Source organism: Salminus brasiliensis, chromosome 9 (genome assembly GCF_030463535.1).
Source record: "Salminus brasiliensis chromosome 9, fSalBra1.hap2, whole genome shotgun sequence".
In the NCBI taxonomy this organism is placed as follows: Eukaryota; Metazoa; Chordata; class Actinopteri; order Characiformes; family Bryconidae; genus Salminus; species Salminus brasiliensis.
The window spans coordinates 35,664,928-35,687,844 of record NC_132886.1 but is presented as its reverse complement, the minus strand read 5'-3'; the positions used below and the strand labels follow the sequence as shown (position 1 = coordinate 35,687,844).

The 22,917-nt window shown below is 43.4% G+C and overlaps 1 protein-coding gene across 5 annotated transcripts in view; it reads right to left on the bottom strand.

Moving 5' to 3' along the window:
- cdh24b (cadherin 24, type 2b) overlaps nucleotides 1-22,917 on the bottom strand; it is a 248,342-nt gene that overhangs the window by 44,844 nt on the left and 180,581 nt on the right. For all 5 annotated transcript variants that reach the window (XM_072688280.1, XM_072688282.1, XM_072688285.1 and 2 more), the window contains one exon: nucleotides 15,761-15,942. In XM_072688280.1, coding sequence (XP_072544381.1) covers nucleotides 15,761-15,942 — 182 coding nt within the window. The remainder of the gene's footprint in view (nucleotides 1-15,760; nucleotides 15,943-22,917) is intronic.

Here is a 22,917-nt window from a genome sequence, read left to right as displayed (position 1 = left end):
AGTTTGTTTCTCCCGCCTTTCTGTTGGAACTGGTCATCATGGCGGACATTGTGATTAAAGGCCATGTGCATTCACTTGACCAATTCCAACATAAAGGCGGGAGATAGTAACTCCTGAAAGTGGGCGTGGTGTGAAATAAGGAGGATACTTTATCATGCTTATTAAAGATATGCTGTCTATCAAAGCCACTCAGCCCCAGTGCTACATGTTTTCCCGGTCAATCCAGTGTTACTTAGCTACACTGGCTCTCCACGCTGGTTAGCATAGCTACTCCTGGTTGAACTTCGCTTTCACAGATATTCAAAGTCCAACTTCTGCCAGAAAATAAAAGCTTGAACTACTTTTGATCATAGTTTTAAATATTATTTCTTTTTTAACTAACAATGATCATCAAGTCATAAATCTTTAGTATTTTTGAAATATGGATTTACTTAACTAGTTCTAAAATATACAGCCCTTGTAAACAAGGTAAATAACCGGTAAAGGCAAATAAATGTTGTTTACGTTCTTTAATTTTCATCAAAATGCCCCTTTTTTGTTGTTTTTTTCTCTATTACACCTTCTCTGCCCGATGTTAACAGATAGGGTGCAAAGGTTGGGTGGGTGTGTGTGTATGTGTGTTTCAACCAGCCAAAAAGCAATGCTGCTCTGGGCTCTGTGGGTTCTTAAGAGGTCATGGCGGACATTGTGATGACAGAAATTGCTCCTATTGGAAATACTCTTCTCCCTGGGGCAGCTCTCTCTGTCTCTCGCTCTCTCTTTCTGTTGCTCACCCTCTCTCTCCCGCTCTCCTTAAAGGAATACTGCAGTGGGTTTTTTTTTCTAATCTCTATCTGCTGCATATTTAGCATATTATCAATTATGATGAATTTGTGTTTAACACTAGAAGGCCTGATTCTGTCTGTCCTCTAATTTCAGAATAAAGTTTCTTAGAGAAATCTTGTGTTTGGAGCCTCGGACTACGTCAACTGTCTAACGCTCCTTCACCTCCAATGGAGCCTCATCATAGTTCTAAAACTTTGCAAAGACCTCATTTTTCCACTTCGACATGAACCCTTCTGTCCTATCCTGTCTGGTTTTGTTTACCTTGTTCTGATCATGTAGGTTTACTCTGATGAAGCCGGAAATCCAAATCCCATTTTTTGAGCAAAAATCAGATGCGTCTGTGTTGCCTCGGTAATGACAAGAAGCCCTGGAAGAGGCGCCTGTAACGTAGTTGGTAAAAATGACCGCTGTGGCCTATTTTTGAGCGGTCATTTACAGTGTCTACCCACCCTGGAGAGAGCAAGGCCAATTGTGCTCTCTCAGGGCCTCGGTTGCCAATGGCCAGCAGCATGACCGGGAACCATCGAACCAGCAATCCTCTGATCATGGTAAAAGCACCTTAGTCCACTAGACCACTCGAAGTGTTTATACTTGACGCAACTTAGCTTTTAATTGATCGGGTATCCAGTCCACTTCCGATCCTTAGGTTTGCTGTAGCAGAGCGTCATCTGGTGTCCTCTAGGCGCCATTAATGGAAATGATCCTCAGCTGCTACAGTGTCGAACTTCTAAAGGCCTTCATGCACAACGAGACAAAGGGCCTCCACGAGCGTCTCCATACTTCACAAAAGCTGTGAAAAACTCCTTTTCCACAAGAAATGCCAGAATATTTACCCACATGTCGATTCACACAGGATTAATATAGCCTGAGGTTTATTTATGGCTTGTTTCAGAGAAGGTAGCATGCTACTGACGTGAGAGCATGCTGTCTGTAATTATATGACTTTGCATGGTGCAGAATTCCAACGGGACTGAAATCACTGAGAAACCCTGGTTATAATTACATTACCCCACCTCCCCATGTAAACCTAACCCTGTCCAAATAGGGATTCTGCCTCAAACAATATGATGGGCACTGTATTTAAGACAGTTTAGTCCAGTTCCAACCTACTTTGGGCTTAGAACAGCAGAACAAAAAAAAAAAAGAGGCTGAGGGATCATGTGGCTTTTTTAAAAAAGCTGGAAGGCAAAGCAGGGCCTGGAATACTCCAACCAACCTGGCAAACAATGCATGTTTATTTATTTATATCCCTCCTCTTCGTCTTTCTTAGTTTTGTTTAGTAGGCCACAAACCAACAGGGAGCTTGGTGCTAATTTTACGCTTTGGTTATTTTAATTCTATTAAGAGTTGTATCTTTCATGTTTCCCCCATTAGTTGCGTGTGGTTTTCTCGGAAACGACTCGGAAGTCCCTTTCAACTCCTTAAAGCTTCGGTTTCAGCTACTCCACGGCCATCAGTCTCCCCGCTCCCCCCTTCTCCTCCCGCTCTCATCTTTTTGGTAGCGCTCTGTCCTGTAGCTGGAGCCAGAGTCAGACTACGTCTCCTCTCAGACGGAATGAGAAATGGACCGGGCTCTTTCTTCTTTTTCATTTTTTCCCCCCTATTTTTGTTTCTTTTTTCATCAGTGATATTGGAGGGAATTGCTATGCGTATCCTCCCTGTTTGAATTCCGATTGCGCCCGCAGATGGAGTGTTCAGCGTGGCCCGAGGGTGGGGAGTGGGCCCAAGGACACACATGGGAGGAGTTCATTTGTTTACCCATAATTCTGTCTGCTTATTTGCCCAGCCGACGAGCCGGAGCAAAATTGATCCCTCTCCCTCTGCGGAAAGCTATAATATTCACCGTCTCTCTCTCTCTCTCTCTCTCTCTCTATTACACCAGCAAATTCAGTCAGTCTGTCTGTCTGCAAGGCCGCATGTGTACGTGTGGCTTCCATTTGTGGATTCCTGTTATTGTCCGTTTGATGTAGGAGGGTATTCCACGGGATATTCCTGCCTTGAGACCACTCATTTCGTGAATGCTCCGGACCCATCATCCCACCATGTTCCTGACCAGAAAGGAGCAGATCAGTGCATGGATGCACTAAATCTACAGTTGCTTTAAATTGAATCTAGCATCCACCACTAGGGTGCCAGATGCTAGATGCTAGCAACCTTTTGCACAGTGCTCCTTTCATTTCTTTTTCCACTCTAAAATCATACAAAAATAAATGGATGGCTTGTGGAGATCCATTCATCATCTACTCACTCAGCTATTTCTCACAGCAAGGGAAATTATGACCAGGAGCCCCCAAACTTTTGCATGCCACTGTATATAGTGGACCTACAAGGTAGTTTGAAGCATAATGTGGTCAGGAAGTGTGAATGCATGAGAGCGCAGTTGTATTGTGTATAGGCTTCGCTTTTATTAGTGTATTTGGGTCTTTCTACCTTTACCCTGCTCACAACCTACTCCACTGCATGTACTAACCCTTGACATTCCCGTCTTCCCACAGTCCTCCGCAAGACTCTTCGCCAGAGGCTTCTGGATTTTGTTGTGTGGGGAGGCGCTCCAGAATTCAGGGCACGTGTGATTTCCCCTTGAGCTTGGTTTCTTTAAGTCCACCTTCTATCAGATGTGTAAGTGCGCTGCTTGCCGTGTGCGATACACCGCCATGTTAATCGATACAGTCTTTTACACCGACTACATGCGGCACGTGCTGAGTGCAAAAATATGCTCTGGGTCTCAATGTGCAGTTCTTCGGCACTCGCTGTTCTAGTGCTCTCCGCCCAAAACACTTCAGCATTCAGGATTCTTGCTATATTGTCATATATACATATATATTGCTATATTGTCATATATACATATATATTACAGCTATATTTTACATGGCATAACACAATATTAGAGCACAATTTGAGAAGGTTCTACAGAAGAGTTGTAGCAACGGGGGGCTGTGTGTGTCCAGGCCTCCTCTCTTGGTTGTCAGCTTCACTGTAGCAATGTCTCGGAGACATATTGCTTCTCACTGACTTTCCAACCTGTAACCTGGCACCCACTGAAATGAAACTCACTGTTCTAGAGTCTGTTAGTCTGATGGGGGAAACAGCTGAGGAATCTGCCAAAACCTCTGCCAAAACAGTCCATAGTGCCGAAATCTGTGCTGAAATGCCGTCTACATAAAGGTAAACAGTAGAAATGAAGACCTATAAGATCTACAAGTCCGAGGTCACGCTTAGGTCGCATATAAACACACTAAAGACTTGACTTGCAACTTGTCCCTAATGGCTCTCGAAATCTCTGGCTTGTTAAAAACAACAATTAGCGTCCAGCTTAATTAAAAAGTTATTACTTTAATTTGTTGATTTGGGACACAGCCCCTTTTCTAGTGACGAAACACAACACCCGGCTCGTGTGGGCTGGACACCGGTGAGCGGCGCAAAGTGTAAAAGCTGCGAAGCATACAATAAGCTTAACCTGGCTTGAAATACACTTCCTGTCCAAATGTTTGTGGACACTCCTTCTTCTAATGAACGCATTTAGTTAGTTTAGATTCAACCTATTGCTGACACAGAGACCCTGTAGAGAAGTATTGCCTATTGGCACCATGCCTCCTAATGCCAGGTGTTGGCTAGTGGGGTATAAAGGCCCCCAGCATTGAGCTGTAGAGCAGAGGAAGAACGGTGTTGAGGGATGGGGGTGGGGGGGGGGGGGGGGAAGGTGATCATCCCATTACATTCAATCCTACCAGCAATGCTCCAACAAAAGCAGGATGAACTCTTTTTAATGTCATGTCCCAGTAATTTTGTCTCTGCTGCTTAGATGAGTCCATGGCTGCTGTTAGGGTTTTTAGACAGCTTTGAGATTTACTTCACCTGGCCTTCCCTAAATGTGACCGTGAACAAGCCATAGCCCTAACAAGCTAAGTAAGGTCTGGAACCTGGAGAGCTCAATTGTTTTGGGCTAGCCAAACCTTAGCATGGTGCTCCTTTCCTTTTATCACTTGTTCTTGTATTTAGGCCAAAAAGAAGTGGTTCTGCATTCTCATAAAGCGCAAAGTCTGCATGTCTAACGACACTACCTCCACCATGTTTCACTTGAGTCGAGTAATGTGTACTTTCTGAAGCTGTTCTCTTTTTCTACACTCAAACCTCAAGTCTCGAGGTTTTACATAGTTTCGATTTAGCCAGATCAATTATGTATAGCTGTTAAAGGCATCCACAGTCTGTGTTTACGCTAGAAGTGCTATATAGCATTCAACCAGTAGGCAGTGGTGGCTCAGTGGTTAGAGCAATGGGTTATTAATGACAGGGTTGTGGGTTCAGAAGCCAGGTTTGCTAATCACCACTGTTACCAAGCAAGGCCCCTAACCCTCTCTGCTCCCCAGGCAGACCACCACTTCAAATTCCATCTGTGTCCAACAGAAATGGCAAACGTGTTTGTTGGGGCTGCAAAATATATCATTTCAGCATCCTCATCGCAGGACGTGCAATGATCTACCACGTTTTTGTTGCTTGGTACACAAGATTAATTCACGCCACTCTCATTTTCATTGACAAATCTACCAGATGGACATTAAATACCAATATCACTCATTTTACGCAATATTAATGAAAGCAGCTCTGGTAAAGTTCTACGCGTCAGCAAATCACAAGCCTCCACCTGTGTTAAAAGACCTATAAATTACATGCTGCTTTCAGAAGTGATGTCACGTCTCTCCTCCATTCCTTCCCATCGTCACCAATTAAATGCCGACGGATGCCTGGGGTTAGGCTCCGCCCCCTGCCTCTACGTTCGCCAGGATTTGTGAGTCCCAATGTTGTAAGACCTGGACTAATGACGGGGCCTAGGCTAAAGGCAATCAACAGTTCTAACTTGCTAACATTGTCCCCCATCTCATTACCTGTCAAGATTAAATTTACGATTTACCGCCCTCATGTTGGCTTCTGGTAGAAATATCATGACAGGCTGGATCTCTGCCCTCTGGTCAAATCTAATGAAATTTTGGTGAAATTTTGGTGAAATCTGTTAATATCAGTATAAATCGCAGTCATTTTTATTTTTGCAATGTCAGGTTTCTGTCTTTGTCTCTTTATCTCAACCCTGCTACAACAATGCTAGCTAGCCTTATAGTCATGACATTTTCAGACTAGCTCTCTGGCAGTGACAGGTACTATTTTAGACAGCACATTGTGTGCAAAATCATATTTTCTTATTTCATTATTATTACTTCATTTTGTGTTATACTGTGTAAATAAGCATAAAAATGGATTGAACTAGTGATCAATGTATTTAGTGATTACTTCCTATTACATTGTGTTAAAAATCAAGAACCTAAGTCTGTGTTAAGGAATATAAGACAGTAAGTGGGTTAAAAGTTATGCAAAATCCCTCCTTAATGAAAAGGGTCTGTTCTTTGATCACCGTTGAGTACACTGGTGTATGTTATTTTATGATCCATATTTCAACTAGCTGATTAAACACACCGTTTCTGGCCTGCAGTGTTAATCTAATTATTGTTTTAGCATCCCTAATTGGTTGCTTTTCCTCTCACTTCTCTCGCATCCCAAGGCTGGATTGTGGCCAGTGAATCCAAAGACAAACATGATGACATAGATAATATACATGCATACTTAATGTAGTTAGTGCAGGCATGCTGTTTTCTAATATTGCATTCTATGTACTATATGCTGGTATACTGTATATTCTAAATGGTCTAAAATCGCACAGATCCAGTTCTACAATCTAAAAAACACTGACTATCTAGATCTACAGTGGCAGCTGTCAAGAGGCAGGAAGTGAGCAGCACTTAGCTTTTTTAAAGAACTGTATTTCTACTGTATCTGACCCCATTTTCTACCCAATCTGAAAGGCCAGTTACCCAAACCCCGCTCATGTGAACTCCCCCAACAGTAGGAGGATGAAGACTAGCATGCCTCCATGCTGATACAGCATGGCAAGGCAGCCAATGTGCTCTAAAACAACAACTAACAGACCAACAGGCTGCCATCAACCCACCCCTGCTCTGCTAATGGCAAGTGGCATGACCCGGAGATCCAACAAGCCAACCTCATAGTGGATCATTGTGGCAAAGCCTCTGCCTACTGGATTTCTCTGAGCCCCAATGAACAGTCAGTTCTTGAAGGTGATGTGTAAAGGCAGACGGCTAGACGACTGGGTCAGAACATCTCCAAAACATAATTTTTTTTTGGTATACATTGGTCAGTACCTTCCAGACAAGGACAACTGCTGAACTGATGGCAGAGTCATGAGCAACTAAGGCTCATTAATGCGATTCATGGAGGCCCCACCTCCGCTGCTAATGCCTTGGAGCCCATGCCTCGAACGGTCAGATTTGTTGTGGTGGTGCTAATGTTAAGGCTGATCTGTGTATGCAAACGCTTGGGCATATTTTAAACAAAAAAAGAATTATAATTAAAAATCTAAGCGTTACTGAGACTTTTTTTTGGACAATGTCTCAGACCTTGATTAGCACACCAGGCCTAAAGCATGCCACCATTTCTAATTAGGAGCTATCAGCTCGATCGAATTTCCTAGCTTTATACATTCTCTGTCTCTTCAAACCTTGTACTCACTCTCATCAAACTTGGGTTCCTTTAAGCAACTGTCTAAAGATCTGAATGAATTATGAATGTAATTGATGACCACAAGGCAGGAGAAGGCCTTATACCGTGCAGACTGTTAAATAGCAATGGCAGCGTGGGGGGACTGTGGAGGTCACAATGCTTGTATGCTGGTAAGAATGCTCGTATGGGTCAGGAGTGGTGGTATACCGCTTCACTGTGCTACATAGCTAGCACAAACACCCCCCCATTCACCCCTTGTGTTTCACAGTTGGAGAGGTTTTCTGGTCATTAACTAAATTGCAGTCAATGACCCCATTTACACCTGGTCACTTCAGGCGTCTTGAGTTTTAGGATTATATCTGGATAAGGCTGAACCACACTCACCCAAGACTCATTTAGACCAGATACAAACCCCATTGCTCAAACCACTTCAGGAGGTGGTCTGAGACGCATTTGAGCCACATGCTACAGCAGTGTAAACACATCCGTCTCTCCGAGACGTATTCCACAGGCAAAACGACCAGTAATAATTGCTGTGCTACAAGCGAATTTGCATATTCCGTCCCACACAGCGATCGGATTGCAGCCGATGGACTGGATACACACTTATCAGGATACAATCCCAATACTAATCACATGAAGTGACCAGGTGTAAACAGGGTCTTCGTCATTAGAAATACATCCCTGGTTAGTCCGACTGAAATCCGATCACCGTGAAGGACGGAATATGCATATTGGCTTGTTGAGGTTGTTTGGGTTGTACAGGGAGGAGGTTTTGGTTGTGAAATGCTGCTATAACGTGGCTCTAATGTGGCTCAGACCACCTCCTGAAGTGGTTTTGAGTGATGGGACTGATGGGGATGATGTTCTCACAATGTGGCTCTGGTTCTCGGTCTCAATCAAAACATGGTTGGTTGATTCCACTGTCACTTCCCAGGCCTTCAGTTCAGTTCCTGAAGGCCTAACCAATGAGAATATGGCTTGCTTGGCTGAATCTGCCTGGATATTGCACAGAAACGATCCAAGACTGGACTGCGTGTGATTTGTATGGGCGGTTTCCACAATACGACCCTTAACTTCGCGGTAGAGTTTACAGACAGCAGACTTAATGATAAAAAAATATATATATACGGAAATATACATGTTTCCAGGAATCGTTAGGCCTTCTCTGAAGCCTTCGAAGGCCGCGAGGGCTCCCCACTGAAAACACCTACTCGAACATTCTAATTATTCTGTTTTAAATATTCCTACTTGTGCTCGCTTTCCAAGACAATAAACCTACATGCCTAGAAAAGCACTTTCTGTGCTTTCGTCTGCTCAGTTCTTAACGAAATCTGCCTGAATATACAGCAAGCATTCCGCCTTGACTTCAGCTTCCCAGCCCTTTCCAGCGGAAGCCTGTTTTGTGAATGTGAAAGTTGTAAACAGGATTCTCCCGGAACACTTTGGCACCAGTGGAATTCTGCCCGCTAAAGCAAACAGACCAACAAATAAACAAACATGCCCCTGTTTCATTAGGCTCTCTTTGTCTCTGCTTATTTCTCCTTCTCTCCCTCTCTCTCCCTCTCTCCCTCTCTCCCTCTCTCTCTCTCTCTCTCTCTCTCTCTCTCTCTCTCTCTCTCTCTCTCTCTCTCTCTCTCTCTCGGCCCTTTTTCGCCTCCTCTCCTTATCAAAGTAACACATCCCTGGCCTGGAATCCCTGCTAGGCTCACCTGCAGGCATGCACATCTCCCCGAAACCTGCAGGGCCTGTCACCATGGCAAACTCTCGCTCTCGCTCTCTGAGAAAGCTGGATGATCATCAGTAGAACTCATCCATGTCTCTCCGTTCTCATATCGCAATCCAAATCCATACAAAGCATATGTAAACAAGCTAGCGCCTTGGCTGGAGCGTGGTGTGCTAATTCTAAAAGCCTGTTATTATAATGAAGCGTGTAAAGGGTTTGTTTTTGTACGTTTCCCAGACAAACATGCCCTGACTTTGTAGGAAAACCAACCAACCAAACCACCCAACAGTATCAGGAGCAGCCAAACACTTTACCAGGACAACTCAGAGAACTGGCTAAGGGCTTAAATGGTTCTTCTCCAAGACAGAAAACTTTTAAAAATGGCTCTATAGACAATGTTAACTGTTAGCTCTGTTATGTCAACAACAGACACCTACACTGTCTAGCATTGTGCTGAGTGATGGGGCAGGGGGATCCTCTGGGAAGGCCGTCCTACCCACCTAAAAACAGAAGTGCTATGTGAACGAGCTCATGCATATTAATGACCAATGCTTAGCACCAATGCTTAGCATATATACACACACTATATGTCCAAATGTTTGTGGACACCCCTGGTAACGAAGGCGTTCGGCTACTCTAAATTGCACTGCTGACATGCACAGCTTTTCTAGTCCCTGTAGAGAGGTTCTGTAGAATAGGACTCTCTGGAGCAGATAAACATAAACCTATTGGCACTATGCTTAATGCCTAATGCCAGGTGTGTGTGGACTAGAGAGGGTATAAAGCCCCTCAGTACTGTGGAGCAGTGGAAATGTGTTCTCTGGAATGACGGTTTGGGTGGTCACTGAATGCAATCAACTCGTCACAGTAATGCTCCAGAATCTAGTAGAAAGCTTCTTTTACTGGGCAGCACTCTCCAACAAAAGCAGGGTAAACTCTGTTTTAATACCCTCGGTTTCAGATGAAACAAGAAATGAGCAGGTGTCCCAATACTTTTTTTTTTCCATACAGTGCATATACATGTCATTATCTTCAGCTTATGTCTCTTTAGTAAGTCTTTAGATTAAACACCACTTTAGTAAGTGGAGTTGTATTGAGGTATGTATGGAGGTGTATTGAGGCTCATTGTCCTGGTGTAGAAGTCTTTTTTTCTTAATATTCAGCTTTTGTACAGATGCTGTGATGGTTGCTTCCAAAATTTCCCTCCACCTGTGAAGCGTTCTCTGCAGGCCCAAAGCACAATCGATCTACCACCCGTGCTCAACAGTTAGAGAGGTGTTCTTTTCGTGAAATTCTGCACCCCAATTTTCTCTATAAATATCTTTGCTCACTGCAGCCAAAAAAGTTCTACATTAACTTCATGAGGTCCACAGGACTTGTTTCCAAAATGCATCAGGCTTGTAGAACAGTGCACCACCAATCCAGAGTACACCTAATCTTCCTGAAGGTCGTCTGATCTAGCACTCCTGCGAGCAGATCTCTCCGAAAGCTTACTTTTCTTCCAGACCTTAACTTTGACCTTGATGTTCCAAACTGAGCGAGTAATGGCCACATGAAAATCCTTACATTTACAGCATTTAGCAGACGCTCTTATCCAGAGCGACTTACAAAAGTGCTTCACAATTTACTCAGAAAATACCCATAGCTAGTTTGAGTAGACTAGAATTGAAAGATACCTCTAAGCTTAGATACTACTAAACACAAAAGTCAATATGGAGACCATAATACTCTACACTTCGCACAAGTACTATTGTAAGAGGTGGGTCTTCAGTCAGCGGGTGACTCCCAGGGGAAATTCGTTCTACCACTTTGGTGCCTGGACAGAAAAAAGCCTGGATGCTTGTCATCCATGGATCTTAAAGGATGGAGAGTCAAGGCTTTCGACCACGGCCATCAAGCATGGAGGGGCTGGTCCAGTCTTGGCTTTGTAGGCCAGTGTCAGGGTTTTGAATTTGATGCAGGTAAGAACGGACCAGCCCCTCCATACTTGATGGCAATGGTCAAAGGCTGATCCGCACCTTGAGCCCTTGGAGCGCTCGCTGTCTTCAAACGCAGACTGAAGATCCACCTCTTCAGAGAATACTTGGACGAATAGCAGAGTACTATGGTCACCTTATTGACTTGTGCTTAGTAATGTCTATAGCTTAGAGGTATCTTTGAACTATTAGTCTATTCTAACTAGCTGAGGTTTTTCTTGGGTAAATAGCAAAGCACTTTGTAAGTGCTAAATGCCGTAAATGTAAATGTAATGTAAATATGTAAAGCTAAAGGAAGCTGGTGAAGAGAACACAGTTACACGACCGAACCTGTGTCACTGCATTCTGGATAAGTTGCAGGGGCCTAATGGTGCGCAAAGGGAGACCTGCCAGTCTTAAAGTGACAAGAGACTGAACGAGCACCTGGGCGGCCTCTCTAGAGCGGAAGGGTTGAGTTCTTTAGATGTCTTTGCTATCTTCTTATAGCCTTCTCCTGCTTTGTGGACACCAATTATTGTACATTTCAGAGTGCTAGGCAGCTGTTTCGAGGAGCCCCTGGCTGCTGATGGGTTGGGACAGGGTTCAAAGCTTTGAGGTTTACTTCACCTGGCCTTTCCTTACAGTGACTGTGAACAAGCCATAGCCCTAACATGCTAATGGGTCAACTTATCGTCTTCTCACTCAATTATTAACAATAACAGAAATGTTGAATAAGGGAGCTGTTTCATATTCTCTCTCTCTCTCTCTCTCTCTCTGTACTATATATATAGTTCAAATGGGACACTGTGTAAAAATATAGGGTGTGTGTATTTTGTGCAGCTCCTCAGGCCAGAGCAGCCATCGATGTCCATAAAACTGTTCATCACCAGCAGGGTCTTTATTGGAAAGCCGTATCTTATTAGGCTCATGCATGGGACACACAACACACGACATGTCATTGCTAATCAGCCTCCATCTGTTTCCCAGTATATCTGATGACAGCGCCTGGACCACACAACACACTAAGGCTGCACAATACTGACAAAATACCATACTGAGGTTGAACATATTGCCATGGCGATATGGCTCTGAAGATATTAAAACCACCTTGATATTAGAAGATTAGCCTGCACTACTTTCACCAAAATGTCTTCCTATTGTTAGATCCTCCTGTTAATCTCTTCACCCATCGACCACTGAAGGAGGGCTTGCTTGGGAAATCAGTTGGGTTGTCATTAAATATCTGAATAAAGAAAAATATGTTCAAATTGACAAAACTCATAATTGTTTTACATTTACCTTTCTAATAGCACCAAGTATACTGGTGGCTTGGTTACCTGATAAGCTATATAGACTGCTTAGTTACTTGATTAATAATATAGACAGACTGTTTATTTGCCTGATAAAATAATAGACTGCTTATTTGCCTGATAAAATAATAGACTGCTTGATTACCTGATAATATAATAGACTGCTTGATTACCTGATAATATAATAGACTGCTTGATTACCTGAAAAAATAATAGACTGCTTATTTACCTGATAAAATAATAGACAGCTTGATTTCCTGATAAAATAATAGACTGCTTGTTTACCTGGTCATATAAGCAGCTTGATTGCCTGATAAAATAATATAGACTGCTTGGTTACCTCATATATTGACTGATTACCTGATAACATAATATAGACTGCCTAATTACCTGATAAAATAATAGACAGCTTATTTACCTGATAAAAAATATATAGACTGCATGATTACCTGATAATATAGACTGCTTGATTACCTGGTAATATTGTCAGCTTGATTACCTGATACATTAATATAGACTGCTTGTTTACCTGGTATACTCACTGCTTAACTGATAAAATAATATAGAGCACTTGATTACCTGATAATATAGACTGCTTGATTCCCTGATAAAATAATATGGATTGCTTGATTCCCTGGTAATACCGACTGCTTGATTACCTGATAAAAAATATATACTGACTGATTACCTGATAAAATAATATAGACTGCTTGATTACCTGATAATATAGACTGCTCGATTCCCTGATAAAATAATATAGACTGCTTGATTACATGATAAAATAATATATATTGACTGATTACCTCATAAAATAATATAGACTGCTTGATTACCTGATAATATAATAAAGACTGCTCAATTGCCTGCTACATAATATAGACAGCTTGATTACTAGATTAATAATGTAGACTGCTTGATTACCTGATAAGTAATGTAGCCACCTTGATTGCATGACAAAAAATATAGACTGCTTTGATTATTTGATTAATAATACAGACTGATTGATTACTTCATTAATAATAGAGGCTGCTTGATTACCTGATAATATTGACTACTCGATTACTTGCTAAATAATATAAACTGCTTGATTACTACATTAATAATGTAGACTGCTCAGTTACATGATAAGTAATATTGACTGCTCGATTACTTGATAAATAATATAAACTGCTTGATTACTACATTACTAATGTCAACTGTAATATAGTAATTAAGTAATATAGACAGCTTGATTACCTGATAAAGAATATAGACTATTTTGATTATTTGATTAAAAATACAGACTGCTTGATTACTTGATTAATTACAGAGACTGCATGATTACCTCATACATAATATAGACTGCTTAATAAATTAACAGACTGTCTGATTACTTGATTAATAGAGACTGCTCCATTACTTAATAAATATTATAGACTAATCACAGAGACTGCATAATTATCTAATACATAATATAGACTAATTAATTATTGCTTAATAATATAGACTGCTTGATAAAATTGTTAGACTGGTCAGTTATATATATTTTTTATATATATTAAATAATACAGCTTAACTGTTGGATTAATAAAACTGTGATTGATCGATTCATAATGTAGACTCCATTATTCAATTAGTAATGTAGACTGCTTGATTACTTGATTAATAATAGAGACTACTTGATTGTTTATTATTAATAATGCTTGGTTATTTTATTGATACTACAGACTGCTACATTGGTTAATCATACATGATTGATAACAAACTGCATCCTTATTTAATTAATAATACAGACTGTTTGATTACTCAATAACTTGATTAACAATACAGAGTCTTGATCACTCTATTTCTAATAAAATAGATGACTAATATGATCATCAGTGACAGTCCCAGACATTAGTGTTGTAAAGGCTGATATTGTGATGATAATTCCCAGGCTCTGTACCATGCAGCCCTGACACGCACACAAACACACCTCCAAAAACACAAACTCAGACACATGCACAGATTTTCTCGCAGATTGAGAAAGAGCTGATTCAACTAGTGTGACTCATGGTGAGAGCAGCACTCATTCCCACACTGACTCTTTCCTGAACCTTTCTTTCCATAAGCCGCCCGTTGCCTCACGACACCTGGCAGAGCAAGCGCGTAACCTGGCCCTCCTACACCCTCCCAGTAACCTGCTGCGTGACGCCCCTCCTGACCCCTGCGCTTCTTGCCTACCCTCCACCACACTCACACTGGTTAACTCACTCTCTCCAGTGAAGCAGTGATGCAGCGCATGGACTGAAGAGGGGTTTGCATTTTGTTGCCATGTGTCAACAGCATGCAACGACACTCAGGCACTCACACACTCTGTGAGAGGAAATTAATGCACTGCTTCACTGATATACATTGTTATTCTCCACTATCGTTTTTTTTTTTTTTATTTGCATAAGTTGCAGTCCCACTATCTCATGCTGTTGCCATATGGCAACGATTCTATATGCTGCTGTGTGGGGCGCCATCCTCCTGCCGAGCCTCCTCCAGGAAGTCCCACCTGAGTTGATCAAGAGAATGTACTCCAGGAGGGGATTACAAGGGATTGGTTGGGCCACATGAGGGGTAGAGAAGGACAGAGAGCACTGGAGAGACTGGTTGGAGCATGAGGACGCCAGAGCGGCAGCGTTAACTGTGCTCACTGTGTTTACCGGCCGTTAGTTAGGAGTGCTGGGGATGAAATTTGTTAAATAAAGGCCGTGTTTAAGTTGATTGCCTAGCCACTCTGGCCACGCCCTTTTCCCAGGGGATGTGCCACAGGGGAACTGCCATACATACAAATAACAGTACCCTAACTGGCTTTATGCATATGCAAAAGACATAGAAACTTACAGACTGTGCGTGTCGCTATGTCCTCTTCATCTGGGAAGACGCCATTTAAGACTTAAGCTTATGACTGAATCTTCTCAGTTCAAGCTCCTCCCAGGCCTCACTTGCTCATTTCTCACATTTACTGATGAGCCAAACTTTGAAACAGTCTTTACGACGCACTTTCTGTGTATTTGGCGCTGGGACTGGGTAGCTCATGTGCCTCGGAATGCTATAATTTTAAAGCAACTACTCTGACTGGTGATGCTGATTGTCATGGCAATGTGTATACCAAGTGGTACTCTGCACAGCCGCAGTCATTTTGGTGTAAACGGGAGATGTTTTTCAGATTGGTGAGTAGTTCGCACATGTAAACACTTCAGTCTGAATCTCAAATCAGGATGGATTCGATCGGACTGGAGAAAATCTTTGCATGTAAACCCAGCCAGGGATTTTGGGTTGAAACAAGCCACGCAGGCCGCAGCAGGGAGGCATGTGATCTGATACAAGTGTGCCATTTGAATGGAAAGCATGGGGCAACGATAGCTTACCTTGTTGAGGATGATGATAGCCTCTTGGTTGACTCCGGTAATGTTGAAGGTGTCTCCCGACTCCCCCTCCAGAATGGTATATTCCAGCTTGGCATTCTCTCCCAGGTCAGCATCTGTTGCTGAGATCCGGCCCACCTCCGCCCCTGGCACGGCCAACTCTGAGACAGAGAACAACCAGGTGCCTGAGAGAGAGAGAGAGAGAGAGTGAGAGAGATACAGAAAAAGCAGAGGGCAAAAACCCAAGCGAGTTAGAAACGTGCACAGATTTCAGGCGCATACCGTAAGGCACATCAAAGCAGCGGACAAATCAGAACGTCTCTTTTTTGTCCCTTTGTGCGACTAACAAGCTCGCCCGTCAGGCCTGGATGATTGGCAACTGGATCCCGTGGCTTTCTCCTCGCTCGAGCCACCAGAGCCGCGGCGCAGTGACCTTCCCTTACTGAGCCCTCCATTAAATCAGCACATTAGCTCTCTGGTGTGCTGATTCACTGCCACACTACTAGCCTCCCTAATTGTGGCTCGCTGCGTGTGTTTAGCCACCGGTTCGCCTCCCTCACCGACCTCGGCTTGCTCGAGTCTACTGCCTCAGTCTCCTTACAAGTTTTCTGGCCCGGTACCTGCAGCGCGAATGAACTGAACCAGCGGTCGCTGCCACGTTCACGTCACTGCCGCTGCCTGGCAGAACCAAATAGGAACCATTCATGTTCTCCACAGGTCGGGACGGTGAAAGCTCCTTTGCTTTGAGGAGAACACTAAGCGCCAGCTCTGCTGCATTAGCTTACATTACCAAGCATAACAGATGTCACATTGACTAGCATTACGCTGCCCATCCTACTCATCCAGAGAACATTCTGCCTCTGACTACCAGGCACAGAAGGCTGTGGCGTTTCCAGGGAATGAACTTGTGATCTCCTGATAATAAAGCCTACGCTTAGACAGTCACACCACCTGGAAACTACTGATAGAACTGTAGTGTTTAGCTACCATCCATATTTTTATCATCTAATCCTTGATCGTAAAACATTGCCAGTGGTTTTATGACCACGAAGATTTAAAAAGATATAGCACTAGCACAGTGGGATTATCTGGATTCATGTATGGCTGAATGTTGGGGCGAAGATTCTGAAGGAGCACTGAAGGGAATGGTGCTCATGTTTTTACAGTGCCTTTAAACAAGTACGAATGAAGATTCCGAACATTTCCAGTTTGCTGGTGAAATGGCCACTAGGGGGCCTGCAGCAAGAGGCTTAAAACCACACAATCACATTACATGCCGGACTGATGTAGTGAAGAGAACCGTATGAATTAGGCTGTGAATAATGTCTGAGCTGGCTTTTGAGTACAACCGGACGACTTTGATGGTGAATATGAGCAGCGGGAAGCATGGGCGAGCAATCTGTCAAAGCATCTAATTACACTAATATTAAACTGATGGATAAAGATCTCTGCGCTGCATAAAAGAGAGAGCCTCCACCTTACCTAAATAGACCAGACTGGATTTTCATTCAGGTGCAGCTCTGTAGGCTTAATGTTTTATTCATAAAGCTTTTATTTGCAGGTTTGGTCGTTTTTGAACAGTTTCTTCTGACGGACTCATGGGTCTTTAAACAGCTTCAGCTGTTTATCATTTTAATCAGCATAACTGCCTGTGTGTTCAGAGCAAAGGCAGGAAGAGTGCCATGCCTTTAAACGATGTTTACTGTGGCTGCTTTCTTCCAAATGAAGAACCAAAATGACTGGTGGGTTTCCTATTGGTCCAGCTGGTACAGATACAGTACTGTGCTGATCTCCTCAGTAAAAGACTGATATTAAAAGAAATACTAATAACATTTACACAGAAAGTCTTGGTTTTCCATCACTGTGTTCATTAAAACATCTCCAAAGCTCTCCTCATGGAGTCTAGTATTTTTTCGAGTTCTCCTCCAACCCCTGCTTTGGTAAATCAGTGCTTAATGATAGTATATCAGGTTAGCTGGTGATGGAAATAAACACATCCCTGATGTGCCGGCTGGGGGTGTCCAGGAGAAACCTGGAACCAAGCTCACAATATCTTAACCTCATTCTTAGATATGACAAATTTAAGCTCCGTTTTACTGAATTTATCAACCTGCATCTGTTCTAATGGGATCTGGTGTTTCTACAAGCATAAATTGACAAATGCTGAGGTGATTGCTTTCAAATAGTGTGCCTAGGTGCCCAAAACCTCTGCACGGTACGGTCACTATGGGTTTTAGAGAGTAGTCTAGATGGCATTCTTTGTTTCAGATGATAAATTAAGAGTCAGTCAAGGTCCAGTTTCAGCAGAGTGCTTTCCATTCAAGTCTGCAGTGTGGTGGATGGTGCAGAAACGCATGTGCAGGTAGATTTTAAGACCCTTCTCAAGTGCTGAAAGTTCCAGGGAACTACAGTGTACCAGGCAAGCCTAGATATTTGGGACCAAAACAATCTGCTCATTATTGTGAAAAAGCTTCTGTGGCAGAAATTGACCTCTATTATGTTTCAGGTATCATTTCTGCCTGGTCACAATGCTGGGTGAGGCCATGAGTCATTGCGGTAGCGATGCTAATGGCGTGGTAGCAATGCTAATGGCGTGGTAGCAGTGTTTTATTGGGACAGTGTGGCAGTGATGTTATTCCTGCAGTAACAATGCTGAGCAAGGCTGCAGCTGGCACTGTAGCCATGCTAATGCTGGCAAGGTAGACACTCAACATGGTAGCGATGCTGGGCGAGGCTGACACTGTAGCGATGCTAATGCCACGGTACCAATGCTGGACAAGGCCAGTGTGTTAGCGATGCAAACACCACAGTAACAGTCGACAAGGCTGTAGTACCACTTCCCGCAGCCTATGCTGGTCAAGCACTTTGGTTAAGATGGTCATGTTGGTCGACCAACTTGTTCTTGTTAGTTAACCAGCTTGGTCATGGTGGTCTTGCTGGTCATCCTAGTCAACTAGGTTGGTCAGGCACTTTGGTAAAGCTGGTTATGCCAGTGGACCAGTCTGGTTATGCTGGCTATGCTGGTAAAACCACTTTGGTTAAGCTGGCCATGTTGGTTGATTGTAACTGGTGGTCCAGTTCCGTTATGCTGACTATGGACCAAATCGATTATGTTAGAAGACCAGCTTGGTTGTGCTGGGCATGCTAATCTGCCAGCATGGTCAAGCTGGTGAATCAACTAAGTTATGTTGGTCGACCAGGTTTTCTTTGCGGTGGTCCTGTTAGTTGACCAACTGGGTCATTGTGGTTGACTAGTTGGCTATTTTGGCTGGTGAACATACACAGTTATGTTGATTGCCAAGCTTGGTCATGGTGGTCATAGTAGTCTGCAGCCAGACAGCTGAACCAGCACAATCTTACAGTCTTTAAACTTTACAGGGGAGACTACAGAGTCCAACCACTTCTGGTACATGGTGTAGCTGGGTCTTCTGAATTGCTGTGACGTGTCAGAGCCAGAAGGTCTGCTGAGGTGGGTGTCTGGTACTGAGGGACCTCAGGCTGTACACATGACTCATAGTCCATGTTCCTGCACAAGATTGGGTGGATCTTCCTCAGTGTGTGCATGTAGTGTAGTCAAGCAGGAATGATAATGCAGCTCAAAAGTGTAGGCCCCTAGTTTAAGCCAATGGAGTTCTTGGACAGCAGATGATCATGCAACCTGAGAGGCTCTTTCTGATTTTGTGGTTGAAGCTGCTGACGTGCTGCACCCTTTTTTTCCCACCATCTGCTCTCGCTTGGGCCTTAGTATTTTGGACACCTTGGTGTGTCAAGTATTAACCTCTCCAGAATGACTGACCTGAGGCTCTGAGGGACAATCATCCTGTTTTCCATCAACAATATGCCATTCATGATACTGACAGTATGATGCATTGGCCGGCACTTGTGTCGGTCGCTGTCAGGGCTATGCTGTCATCTGGGCTAACCTTTCTGATGTGCCTCTTGCCCAGCCTGAAGCAGTATCTGTTGTTGCTTCTTCTCCATGCTGGCTGAGCATGTATGAGCTCAAATCTGTAGTCTGTAGCCTCCAGTGTATACACCACCTTCTACTCAAACAGGTCACCAGAGACATCATCGGCCTGATCCTTCACTGTTGCCCTTGATAGTGCGCAGGCCACATATATGTATTCGCCAGCTGTGGATGTAATTTTCAGGTCATAGAACTGCAATTGAAGGAGCCTCCGCTGCAATTTTGCTGGAACTTTGCTCAGTTGCTACTGAAAGACTGAACTGCCGCTTCCCATATACCAAGTTTTTTTTATTAATATTCATAAATCCACTTTTAGTAGTGCAAAATAATGCAAAATGTCTTTTAACTTAACATCCTGCTAGTGATCATGATTAGCTACAGCTGGTAGCTTCTCTACCAAGTACAACAATGGGAAAGTCCAAGGAGTTTACTGCAGATCTGAGAAGGATGATCGTAGATGTACACATGCCAGGAACGTCTTATGGAGCCATTTCTAAACAACTGCGGATTTCAAGCTCAGCAGTTATGCAGGATATTGGGAGGTGTAGGAACTCTTTGCCAAGGTCTGAAAGAACAACCAATCGGTCTATCTCAGCTGAGAAGAAACTGGTTTAGATGGTTGGAAAAAACCCAAGAACCAGCAAAGCACAGACCTGCCATGAACTGGAAGCTGCTGGAACTCACTGGAAGTGTCACTGTCTACAGTATTACATTGCCATGGACTGCTCCATGCCCCTGCTCCAAAATCAATCTTCAAGCTTGCAGCTGACTGCATGGGCAACTGAGAGAAAAGACTACTGAAAGAATGTTTTATGGTCATTGTGCTGGCCATTTATGATGCTCATCACCCAGGATGCGGGGTAATGCCAGGTGTGAATAGGGCCATATGTGCCATAGCACTCCATGACCCTGACCTTGTTTGGTCTGCTACTTCATGGCTGAGTTGCTGTGGTTCATAGACGCTTCCACTTTTCAATAAGACCACTCACAGTTGACGGTGGAATATCTAGGAGGGAAGATTCTTTTTAGAACTGGCAAAGGGACTAAATAAACACTTGAATTCAGTGATTACGGCCTGTGTCTCAATACTTTTGTCCATATTGTCTATGTGGACAGTGCTTAAAGGCTGGGTCTGTGCCAGGAGACCAACACATTTACCACATCTCCAATCTAACCTAGAGTCTGCCAAAAGCTTCTTGCTGGTCACCAAAAGCATCTGGTCAAGGTGCAACTTGCTAAAGCACATTTATTAATTAGGGGTCTGTCTCTACAATTCTGGCCTTGTGTTGACCTTAGAACCAAATCCTACTGACCCAGATGAAGACCAGTTCAACAAAACCACTGAAAGCCCAATATTGCCATGACATTCATGCCCATGATGAGTGTTCGACCAACAATGCATCTGCCTGTATTGTCAGAGGCTTGCCATGATGGTAGAATTTGTGACTAGGCCTTTAGACATTTCCAGTCTGAAATATGCTGGTGGCTCCACTGCCAAGGGCCTAATTCTTATCCCAAGTTGCAGGTTTTGCATGCTTGCCTGCCCATGACTGTATCCGTCGCATCCGACTGCTTGGACAACCGTAGCCTGGCTTTGGCATTTGAGGTTTCACAAATCACTGACACTGTCCCTTCTCGTGTCTGGACTGTAATCCAATTAGCAACCAGTGTGGTATTTGAAGGCTGCAGGTGAAGAAGGTCTGGTAGTGTTCTGGATGATGGCCAGGGGCAGTATGTTTGCTTCTGAACCCATGTCTTATGCTGGCTATTGTATACCATGCATTGTCTCTTTCACCGCCACACATTCTACATCACTTCCCAGGAGGCACCAGATGTGAATTTGACATAGGACAGACATATATATAGGACAGATATATATATATATATATATATATATATATATATATATATATAGTTGAATATCCCAACTTAAAACCAACAGATCATCAACGTCAGCGGTCAACACTGTTCCAGCTTAAATTGACCTTAGCATTAGACACTGTCCAGACACTGAATTTTGGTCACCCCACTTCACGACTTGACCTACAGTCAACCACATGACAACGTCCATCAACACTGGTGTGTCTGACGTTTTGGCATTTCTGTAGCTGTGGATATCTTAAACACACAAGAATCATTCAAGCTAAACACCAGCTTATCCCAGCTTATCATGTCACCACCTCAGCACCTGTGGAGCAACTGGGGGTTAGGCGTCTTCCTCAAGGACACTTCAGCCATGAAGGTTGAGGGAAAGCACTGTTTCTTCACCACATATCCTGCTGGTCCAGCGGATCAAAAAAGCAATCCTCCAGTCCCAAGTCTTCTTGAGCCTTTAGGCCATAACTGTTCCACCTTTGGATGTGGGCCAATAACGAATATGTCCATTGACACATTCTTCTTACTCTTCCAACGTTGATTGTGACCACTACTTCTCTGTTCACTGGAAATGTCAACGCTGGTAATGCTAATCATTAAGCTCATCATTCCCCATTAAACTGCTGCAGAGTATCAGTGGTGAACTCGGCTTGAACTGTTCTGTTGGATTTCGTCTATGTGTGGGCACTGACGGTGATTCAGGTTAGCCTGTTATGCGGTTTTCTGCATAAACAGTGTTGTTTCCTGTCACTGGCAAAACCTTTTTTTGACAGCATATTATGTCTTGTTACAGGAGGTCTACCATTCAAATAGTCAGTGGCTGAACTGAACATTTGTAACGAACTACTATTTGCTGACTGTGGGTTGCTACCTAAAACTTTATCTGGCTCAGACACACTCCAAAAACTGAAACAACTTGGATAAATCCCCTGTATAAATCAATCAAACTCCAGCTAATGTTGGAGGATCTGCTTGGTCATGCTTGTCTTGCTTGTGGACCAACTAGGCCATGCTGGTCTAGACATGCTTAAGGACCAGCTTGGTCAAGATGTTTATGCTGGTAGACAAGCTTAGCCATACTGGTAGATCAGCTTTGTCATGCTGGTCTTCCTGGAGGAGAATCTCTTGGATTAACCGTCTATATAAATCAATCGAACCCAGGGCTAATGCTGGAGGACCTGCTTGATGGTTATGCTGATAGACCAATTTGGTCATGCTGGTCATTCTAGAGAACCAGCTGGTACTGGAGGACCAACTTAATCTAATCCAGAGCTAATGCTGGTTATGCTGATAGACCAGTTGGAGGAGCAGCTTGGTC